The sequence below is a fragment of the Clinocottus analis genome, unplaced genomic scaffold (assembly GCF_023055335.1).
Source record: "Clinocottus analis isolate CAN_PGR_092001 unplaced genomic scaffold, fCliAna1.0.p SCAF_15, whole genome shotgun sequence".
Taxonomy (NCBI): domain Eukaryota; kingdom Metazoa; phylum Chordata; class Actinopteri; order Perciformes; family Cottidae; genus Clinocottus; species Clinocottus analis.
In genome coordinates, this window is record NW_027175876.1 from 17,939,086 (window position 1) to 17,950,558 (window position 11,473).

At 43.6% G+C, this 11,473-nt stretch overlaps 1 protein-coding gene across 1 annotated transcript in view; it reads right to left on the bottom strand.

Moving 5' to 3' along the window:
- Nucleotides 1-11,473, bottom strand: part of tnfrsf21 (tumor necrosis factor receptor superfamily, member 21) — a 41,521-nt gene that overhangs the window by 829 nt on the left and 29,219 nt on the right. The window contains exon 6 of the mRNA XM_068577567.1: nt 5,110-5,428. Coding sequence (XP_068433668.1) covers nt 5,110-5,428 — 319 coding nt within the window. The remainder of the gene's footprint in view (nt 1-5,109; nt 5,429-11,473) is intronic.

An 11,473-nucleotide genomic window follows, 5' to 3' on the forward strand; every position in this document is an offset into this window, starting at 1 on the left:
TACACATATATATTTCAGCTTTCAGAAACACACGTTGACCACTGAAGACTAATTCTTTTGAATTCTTTTGACCCTCTTTAATGTCAAGGAATAATTGCGTATGATTAATATTTAGTTTTGTTAGTGCATCGTTAGAAACACTAAACCAACATTACTGAATAATAATAACTACTATTACTAATAACTTCACAGAAAACACAGTAAATGTGCAGCAGGGAAAACCACTCCACACACACACACACACACACACACACACACACACACACACACACACACACACACACACACACACACACACACACACTTTTTCACAGCTGCTGCTTGTTGAAAAGACACCGTGGCAAAGATTTCTACACAAAGGTCAAACTGCCTCTAAGCAACCAGAGAGATTATTCCTTTAAAAACATATTTTCCACAGACATGTTAGAGTTGCTTCTTACCATCCTCTCTCTCTCTCTCTCTCTCTCTCTCTCTATCTCTCTCTCTCTCGCTCGCTCGTGGTCTGTATCCAGTCCTGCGTTCAGGGATCACACGTTAGCACTGGAGCCCGCGAGCCGTGTGGAGGCTGTCAACACGCAGGAGGAGCGACAGGAAACACGCTGCGCTGCTCACTTCCTGAAATACAATACGGGACGCTAAGTAGCTCAACAGGTTTGAATTATCCCCTCAGCTTCCCTGACTGATCGTATCAGCTATGCTTTATGTTCCCTGCGTGTCTTTATGAGAAATAAAGATAAGGATAATGGGTTATTAACAAAAACATTTTCCTCACCTAAACAGTTCATGAGAGAAAATTCTTAAAGTCACATGAGCAGGAAGTTAAAAAGAAAGTTAAAGTAAGTTGATAACACAAAGCACCACGACACAGACAATGACTCAGCTTTAATCCTGAATAAATCCATTGTGTCAAAGACAGACGTTGATGTACAGGGGAATCCCTTTTGTTCTGCTCATGAGAACGAACAAAGGGCGCAGGGTGTCTCAGAAGGATTTAAGTATCTCGCAAAGCAATTACGCCTAAAACTATTAAGGCTGCCGGGAAACACACGAAGCCGAGCCCAAACATTCTCAACACTTAACTCAGCCCTGAACGCCAGCAGATCCACAACTCAAGATGATCAGACGAGCGGCCCGGGGAAGCCCGTCTGCAGACTGGAGCTCCAGCCGCCGGCTGACTCTGGTCCATTCATCCAGTTCATGAGCCGTCTGTGTCGTGTGCTTCTTATTGTCAGCTCATCGACAGTTGTGTTATCATGTTCCCATCATCATCACTGTCAGGTGGAGGTGCGTTTGTTTCCCCCACTGTGGTGTGACTCGTAGCGTTGCAGGATGGATGCCAGGGTCTCTGCTTTCTCTGCGTTCCCTTGTCGGATCGTTGAGGTCGACGTATCGTGGAAAAGGTCAAACAAACACAGGACTTGTGGTCGGGAAAACAGCGTTCGTGCCCGACGAAAAACCCCAATTCGATTTTTTTCTGACGATGTGACGCTGTGCCGTGACCTTGTGTCTTTAGCTTAGCTTAGCTTAGCGAACCTGACTCAATCTGATCCTGTTGTTCCAACTCAGAACTGGTTGTGCAGAGCCAACCCTTGTTAATGTGCTGGTCTCCAGTAGAAAGACTGCAGGGCAGTGCCAGGCTTGGAAGCATCTATTACTGTTATTAGGAGAGGTTTTAGAGGTCCACCCATTGAGGAAGTGTTCATTGACCGACATAATAACATAATAACTATTTAATAATAACAAAAAAAGACATGACCCGTACACCACACAGCTCATGCAGAACGCAGCAGCTCGTCTTTAACCTCCTGAAGTTCCTCCACGCTTGGAGGCCGCTTCAAAACATTGGTACTCTACATCCAGGACATGTTGAAACCGTACGCACCAGCTGGTTCACGCCGCTCAGCTTCAGCCAATCAGCTTGTAGCTCCATCACTGCGAGCTAAACACTCAACAAAGTCAAGAACAGCAACAGCGGATACATAGAATAATAATGATGATAATCCAGACACGACCACCATGTGAACCTGCACTGTCAAATCTGATTACTTAAAAAAAAAACCTGCAAAGCAATTGCCTTAAAAAAATCAAGTAAAGGAAGTTTTTACAGGCAAGAAAAGTTGACTTTGTATTGTGTGTTGTACTAACACATGTTTATTTAGTGTACTGTACTTACACTTGAGTTTAAGTAACTCAAAATAATGAGTAAGGAGAACTTAAACATTTACTTTTGACTAGTATAGACTACTTCAAATTACTATTTCAAACAACTAAATTATTTCAAGTGAAATATACGTTGTGTGTATTCCAAACAATACATTTATTTAAGTTGGACTAATTAATGTCACATGTTCTGCCACTTTAAATATATCAGTATTGTTTACTTAAACAGCATTCACTTGTTAAAACCTCAAGAATGAAAACATCAAGTAAAGGAACGTACCGGAACCGTAAGGAACCGGCCATACGGCATGAATCTTTTATTTACCACCATACCTGTGGCGCATAACTGAAATGACAGATATCTGATATCTCTGAATGTTTACATCTCACAGGTGAGAGAGCAGCTTTAATTAACCCCCAACTAACGCTCCTTAAGAGAGGAAAACACCACGACACAACAGTTTGTAACACAAATTATTGTACATTCATAAAATTACAACGCCGAACTGCATGCTGGGTAAACGTTACCTTACTGTTGCTGCAGCCTCTACAACCTTTAAGGTCTCGGCTGCTAGTTTCAAGTCTTCAGCATGATGTTTATTTATTAAGTGTGGTCCAATCAGAGTCAAAGAAACCAGGTTATGCTTGAATGGTCGTCCTTAAACCAGAAGGCCGCCGGTTCGATCCCCAGCCTCCCCGGAGTTTGCATGCGGAGGCGTCCTTGAGCAAGACACTGAACCCATGTTGCTGCTCGCTGCTTCACGAGGCTGCACACTGCTCCTTAGTGATTACCAAGCATGTCTACAGCATACGTGTCATGTGTATACAATATGTAATATGATGAATGTATATGAATAAAGATAATAAAGAAAGGTCTCCGCCACAGCGTTGTCTGGGAGTTGATACGTCTAAAACGATCACAGTTGGCGTTCAGTTCATAATGTCTTATTCAGCGTTTGGTCGTTAACAAAAAAACAGATAGCGAGAGCCGAACTCAAGGCTTCAAAACATCAGTGTGCTATAATAATAACAACAATCTTTCATTAGTCCCACAGCTGGACATTTCACAAACATCATATTGCATATTTTACATTCATGACATTCTTGGTCTCTGCATTTTAACCCAACCTTAGTAATTAAGAAATGCCGGAGCAACTGTGTCAAGAGGAGGATCATCATCGAGTCACATCACGTCTGTCACTCTGGTGACAGACCGACTGAAAAGCACCAATAATAAGAATGTCTATTCGATCACGGTTGAGGATAGCGTTCAGTCCTTAAACTCCAAAGGTACAGACGCACGTGTTACTCTTCATCTAGTCAGAAAACCTGCTGGGTCGGTGGCTCTTGGTGGATCACTGGAATTCAGAGTGAATCATGTAACAAGGTTGTGTGTCATTGAAATGAATTTTTGTTCTCAGGAAACTTTTTCTTTCGCCTGAGGAAATGATCCTTTAGGGACGTCTCCGCCTCCTGTCAGCGTGGACCAGGCTGGCGTCAGAGCGCTTTTTGAACAATCCAGCATGACACGTCCTACGTTTAACCTTCACTGCATATTTTACAGCTAAGTTGGTGTCCAGTGTGAATATGATGACTGCAGCATAAGATATGGCACTGTGCTTGTTTGTCACTGCCATTTCAAAACAAAAGTCCAAACTCCATGTCCACGTCGTGCCATTTTTGACGTCCACAGATCTAAAGCTACAAAACGATGTCAGGCCGAACTACTGCCCTCTTTCCTTTCTTAAATGACCCAGCATGAGTTTTTTCTTTTTCTTAGTTTGAACACTGAATATGTCATTTTGAACATTTTGAACTACTCGACCTACATTCATTAATAGTTGACAAACATTTGGCTCAATCGATGATGTAAGCAAAGAGAGCAGAGTCAGTGCTGCAGTGTGTTTGTGTAATTAGACATCATGGAGAGAGTCACACGTGTCTTTCACTGGCACTGGTTGGTTTTCTGGTCTAGAAACACTGATTTTGACTCCATATCATTTCTCTATATTCATCCCACAATCAACAAATGTGGCCACATTGGGCCGAGTGACACGTCTGCTCATAAAGTGAAGTCATTTCTGTTAATTTATTTACTGTGATCTTTTTCCTTAAGCTTCTTCGAGCTGTCTATACGTCCATTACTTACATTTTTAACTGGCTATTACTTTAGTGACCATTACTTTTTTTATGGGTGATTTATATACGACTATAAACAAAGAGAACAAAAAACAATCACCCATAAAAAAGTCATTGTAAATATATAAAATCCTTCAGTCACTGTTTAAATGAGCACGATGGTTCTATTCTACATGCAAACAGGTGAGTGTCTGATGCCTGTACGTTAGTATCAGGTGTCGAACAATTCAGTTACATGATTTATACATTAAATTGACTAAAAACCAACAGGGTCATCCAGAACCTTCTCATTCCCAGGGCGTTAAATACCAACGCTTTGTCACTGCCCTGGGCTTCTGATTCTTTGCTTTGTCCCGCCCCTCGACCTCTGACACCACGGCTTTGTCCCGCCCCTCGACCTCTGACACGCCGCTTTGTCCCGCCCCTCGACCTCTGACACCGCCGCTTTGTCCCGCCCCTCGACCTCTGACACGCCGCTTTGTCCCGCCCCCCGACCTCTGACACCACGGCTTTGTCCCACCCCTCGACCTCTGACACCGCCGCTTTGTCCCGCCCCTCGACCTCTGACACGCCGCTTTGTCCCGCCCCCCGACCTCTGACACCGCCGCTTTGTCCCGCCCCCCGACCTCTGACACCGCCGCTTTGTCCCGCCCCTCGACCTCTGACACCGCCGCTTTGTCCCGCACCCCGACCTCTGACACGCCGCTTTGTCCCGCCCCTCGACCTCTGACACCGCGGCGGTGACCTCTGACACCACCACTTTGTCCCGCCCCTCGACCTCTGACACGCCGCTTTGTCCCGCCCCCCGACCTCTGACACCACGGCTTTGTCCTGCCCCTCGACCTCTGACACCACGGCTTTGTCCCGCCCCTCGACCTCTGACACCACGGCTTTGTCCTGCCCCTCGACCTCTGACACCACGGCTTTGTCCCGCCCCCCGACCTCTGACACCACGGCTTTGTCCCGCCCCTCGACCTCTGACACCACGGCTTTGTCCCGCCCCTCGACCTCTGACACCGCGGCGGTGACCTCTGACACCGCCGCTTTGTCCCGCCCCTCGACCTCTGACACGCCGCTTTGCCCCGCCCCCCGACCTCTGACACCACGGCTTTGTCCCGCCCCCCGACCTCTGACACAGGCGCATGGTAACGACCCCTTAATGTCTGATACGAGACTTTGACTTCTGATACCAACGTTCTGTCAAGCCCTTTGATCTGATACTGACTCATTGTTACAACCGCAGACGCAGACGCTTCGTCAGTGAGACGTTCAAGTACAACATAGGTTTTTGTATGAATTAACGGCGTGTTTTCAACCGTGCACTGGGCTACACGGTGTGATAGATAGTGATGACGAAGCATCAGCATGTGACTGTCTGGGATTCAGCCTGTGTTGGAACTCTAGCTGTACTCAGATTAGTTTATTTTTTGCCTCATCCTGCCAGCATGTTTGACATACCTGGACTACAGACCCAAAGAATACATTGCTGGTGTCAAGGAACAGACATACATGATATTTCAGGGCAATGTGATTGAGTCTGTATCGTCATATAAATACTTGAGAACCTTAATTGATGATTTTCTCTCTTTTAAACTTCACATTGAGCAACTTGTGAAGGAGCTGCAGGTGAGGCTGGGTTTCTATTTTAGAAATAAATCCGACGCTAAATAGAGACTTGTTGCAGCTACTTCTATGTCTGTGATGCTGATGTTTTATACATGCATGCATCTTCTCAATGTTCCACTGCGTGCATGCTGTCTCCTATGGAGCGTTGAGGTTCATAACACATCTTCAGGTGCTTCCTCAGCATGCGAGGGTTGTTTGGCCTGCACTGTCCAACCGTGGACTGAATCAGTGGCATGTCCTCATTCATAAAACAATTCTTACTGCACTTCCATCTTATCTGTGTAAATGAACTCATCAGAAAGATGCTGGAAGCTGCCGTCTTCGCTCTGTGACAGATGCACAGAGCCAGCTCTTGAAATGGGAAACAGGTGTTTTGTGTTTGCTGCCCCTGCAGCTGGATGCAGCTGGATGCTGCAGGAACTCGTCTCTTCAGGGGTTTTACAAACAGAAAGAGTCGGAGGAAGGTTCACCTGGTTGAAGATGTTTTTAAATGAGGAATGTGCACCTGTGTGAACTATGTGATGACCTGAATCTCATGCTGTTATCCACACATTTTCCATCACTGTTTGATCTGTTTGATTTGTTTGATCTGTTTGATCTGTTTGATCTGAATGTTTAAAACTTTGTAAACTATGTGTTGCTGCTGTCTCGGCCAGGACATTCTTGAAAAGGAGATCTTTAATCTCAAAGAGGCCTTCCTGGATAACCAAACCCAAATAAATCAACAACAACAAAAAACAATAAAAAAAAGTCGTTCTCAAAAAATGATCAGTTATGTAATTCATGTCATACACAGGTATTTCATATTTTAGGAAAGTTCAATAAATCTGTACCTGTCACAGTTCCTCCATGACACCTGCCCGACTGCTGTAGGTGTGTTTCTAGGAATGGTGTTGTCTGTCTGGTTCTCTCTCTCTCTCTTTCTCTCTCTCTCTCTCTCTCTCTCTCTCTCTCTCTCTCTCTCTCTCTCTCTCTCTCTCTCTCTCTCTCTCTCTCTCTCTATCTCTCTCTCTCTCTCTCTCTCTCTCTCTCTCTCTCTCTGCACACCTGTCATCATATTACTGCGCTCCAGCTCTAAACACCAGTACACATTCTTGCGTGTCTGTACTTGTTGATGGTTTGTTGCGTTCCAAACAAACTGGGAACTTCAAAATCTCCGACCTCCTTCTAGAAAAAGTGCAATGAAACTCCACACAGAGTTAAAAAAAAAACCTGAATTATCTTTGTGCTGCTACTGTTGTGTGACATCAACGTCTTTGATGTCACACAACAATGTTGTAGATTATTCACCGTCAACTAAAAGGCAACGTGACGTATATATTTCATGTCTGTAATTAGAATAATACATCCTACGATGTAGTAAAACCGTTCTGACGGCGTTCCTCTCCGAACAAACGTGTTATTGATTTGATGGAGTGTGTACTTCAGTGTGTCGCAGTCAGTCAGGGCTTTTGTTCACGCCGGGCGCGCTCATCTCCAGCCGCCAACTCGCCATCCATTTGGGTTCCACTTTGAAGCTCCATAGTGTCTCTGCATCTCTGTCCGTCTCCAGCAAAGTGCTGACAGGGTGCTCCTCACCTCCATGGCCGATGTAAACGCAAATAGCTTCTATTAAAACTGCAGTGGGACGTTTTTGACTGGAAACAACGATATGGAGTCATAAGGAACAAACTAATAAAGAAATGCTAGAACAATAGCGCTGGGTGTGCATGTAATGAAACCATCGCCACACGCCTGACTTTGTGTGTGTTTGTATATGAGCATGTGCAATATAAAGAGTGAGTCACTGGGTGTGAGGAATGCAAAATATGTGCCATGGTGCACATTAATAAAGTTCTGACTGAATGAGGAAGTAAAGCGAAGAAGAAAAACATGTAGTGGAACATTTCCTCATGTCCACTGTCCACACTTCTTTTGTTTGGCTGTAAATACATTTGCATTAGTTTTTTTTAAACTGCATTTCATCTCAGGTGTTTCCATGCTGAACACCTTGCTGTCACACATTCACCACATCATAGATAGTTTTCATCCCACGTGTCTGTTTATGAACTCTTATGTCATCCCCTCACCTGGTCTCCCACCACGTACTTCTCACCTGCAGCCCATCCCCTCATTAGTCCCTCCCAGTTCAAGCCCTTTCACTAGATCCCTTCCAGATGGTTCCCATACTACTACTACTACTACTACTACTACTACTACTACTACTACTACTACTACTAATCCTTCTTATCTGGATTCTCTGCCTGCCCTTTATGGATTTGTTTGCCAGCTTGACAGATCTCCCGGTCTTGACCTCACCTAACTTTAGTAAATCAAACTGTTCCTTTTAATCTGTCCGTTTGGGTTCCTGAACGCTGTAAATATTCACTGTTACACTTGTATGAAGGACGTTTGGAGCCACCAGGTAGAGCACACGCAGTACAAAACATGAGGATGCTACAGTGTAGCACGTCTTTCACAAAGCCGCTGTAGCTTAGCTTGCTATATTTCTACAGGCTATATTTAATACAGAGTAGCAGGTAGCTTAGCTCGCTAAAATGAAGCTATGTTTAATACAGAGTAGCAGGTAGCTTAGCTCGCTATACTAAAGCTATATTTAATACAGAGTAGCAAGTAGCTTAGCTTGCATTAATAAAGCTATATTTAATACAGAGTAGCAGGTAGCTTAGCCCGCTATAATAAAGCTATATTTAATACAGAGTAGCAGGTAGCTTAGCTTGCTATAATAAAGCTATATTTAATACAGAGTAGCTAGTAGCTTAGCTTGCTATAATAAAGCTATATTTAATACAGAGTAGCAGGTAGCTTAGCTTGCTATAATAAAGCTATATTTAATACAGAGTAGCTAGTAGCTTAGCTTGCTATAATAAAGCTATATTTAATACAGAGTAGCAGGTAGCTTAGCTTGCATTAATAAAGCTATATTTAATACAGAGTAGCAAGTAGCTTAGCTTGCATTAATAAAGCTATATTTAATACAGAGTAGCAGGTAGCTTAGCTCGCTATAATGAAGCTATGTTTAATACAGAGTAGCAGGTAGCTTAGCTTGCTATAATAAAGCTATATTTAATACAGAGTAGCTAGTAGCTTAGCTTGCTATAATAAAGCTATATTTAATACAGAGTAGCTAGTAGCTTAGCTTGCTATAATAAAGCTATATTTAATACAGAGTAGCAGGTAGCTTAGCTTGCTATAATAAAGCTATATTTAATACAGAGTAGCTAGTAGCTTAGCCCGCTATAATAAAGCTATATTTAATACAGAGTAGCAGGTAGCTTAGCTCGCTATAATGAAGCTATGTTTAATACAGAGTAGCAGGTAGCTTAGCTTGCTATAATAAAGCTATATTTAATACAGAGTAGCTAGTAGCTTAGCTTGCTATAATAAAGCTATATTTAATACAGAGTAGCTAGTAGCTTAGCTTGCTATAATAAAGCTATATTTAATACAGAGTAGCAGGTAGCTTAGCTTGCTATAATAAAGCTATATTTAATACAGAGTAGCTAGTAGCTTAGCCCGCTATAATAAAGCTATATTTAATACAGAGTAGCAGGTAGCTTAGCTTGCTACACTTTTAAGTAACTTTCCCAAAGCAGGTTTTTATTTTTAGAGAGCTGTTTCAGGTTTATCTCACATAGAACAATCTGAGGCCGTGGCCACGCTACTGTTTATATTTTTAAACATCTTTTCCACGTTCACACCGAGTGTCCGCAGTGCGCTGGAGTTTTAGAGCGAGTTTGGAGACGCTCTGACCACCGATATGTTTGAAAACTCCGGGGTTGCGTCCTGGTGTGGCTGGCATGAAGCTTGGAAACCTTGACGTAGCCGTGTTAGCTACTAGAACGTATCTTAGCAGTCACGGCGCGTCCTCCCTCGATTCGCCCGGTCACATGACTCTGAGCGACAGCTCGGCCTCGTCGTCGTCGTCCAAGAGAAGAAATCTCCAGCCGCTCTTTTCTCCGTTGCCGTTCTTCCTCTACTATATTTTCAGCGACTAAACCGTCTGCAGCGTGTAGAACATCTACTTCCTGTTTACACCGTCATGCACACCAGAGGCGTCTCTAGGATTTTGACACGTCCGGGCTTAGTCTTGAAAAGTATAGCAGATGCACGCGTGCAGCGCTGCTGACCTTTATAGGCATAGAAACACTCTCCACATACCCTACAGGTACCTGCTCTTCTGGACTGAACTGAATTGAGGCATTTCATGAAAAAAAAGGTAAACGAGATGGTTGGACGTTATACCCTCACATTAACTTTAGCTTCTTTCCCTCCAGAAGAAGCCCAAGCTTCATTATGTGTAGGTACTCACACTACAACTGCATTTACAGACAGATGCTAATAATAACAGAACGTTTTTCTCATGTAATACCAACTAGCAGCTACTTCCCTCTAGTAGTTCCAGCTGTAACACTCTTTTCGAAATTATACATTTTTAAATCATTTCTATTCCCATTACCTCTTTAATTCCTGAACGCCTTCGGGAGGAAAATATGAAATCTTTTTTTGTGACATCTTGTTGTGCTGCTGCAGCAGCTGCTGTTGTGAAGTGTGTCTGCTGCCTGACGTCTTGTACGACCTGCAGGTGTTTGTGCCAAAGTGGCTTTACAAATATATATATTTATAATTGTTACTCAAACGTCATGTGTTGTGCGTTTTCAAAGGGTTGTGGAGGCAGATCCTTTGTTTTAAAGCGTAGTCGTGCGGCTGCAGCCTGAATAAGTGACAACCACACACACAGCTGTGAGAAATGCTTTGAGCTTTAATTGGTTGGATTTAAGAGGTTACATAGTAGTAAACATACTGGTTACACACGTTAATGAAATCATCCACTCGTGCCAGGTGTGTGTTTTACACCTCAGCACCTGCAGCCTGAGTCTCCACAGCATCGCTCTCATCATCACTGTCAACATCCCACAATCCTCAGCAACACAGCCTTCATCCTCCTTCGCTCTGTGTGGAACACTTGAAGTACTCATGAGTCCGGCGTTCGGACCCCCGCGTCAGGCCAAGCGGTGAGCTTCTCATGGAGCACCACGGCAGCGTCGGTAGTAACTGGCTTGGTGAAAACAGAGTCCATCGTTTGCTGCTCAGGGCGTCGGCAAAGTCCTCTCCGAAAGTTGGTGAGATTTTTTTTGGTGGTGCTTTTCAGTTTGTATTCATTTTAAGAACTTGGAACTTGAAATGAACTGAAAGAGCACATTATTTCTACCTCATTTCAATCAAGTAGCACAAGTGGACTTCAAGTATGGAGTAATGCATGACTTACATCCGGCCAGGTCGTCATCATCAAGCCAAGCGGGGGGGGGGGGGGGGGGGGATCTGAGCGAAAACACCAGATACAATGAAGTCAAAGTATAACAAAAAGCTGCTACAATACTATAATCAAACTAAATGTAGAAAAATGACAACAAAATGTAAATGTTAGGTAACGACATTTCAGAGTAAAAGACAAAATGGAGGAAAAATACAGTCAGCCTCTCCTCTAGAAAATATAATTAGTGCATTATTGTTAGATTTTACTGTCCCCTACATGGAGCACGGACCA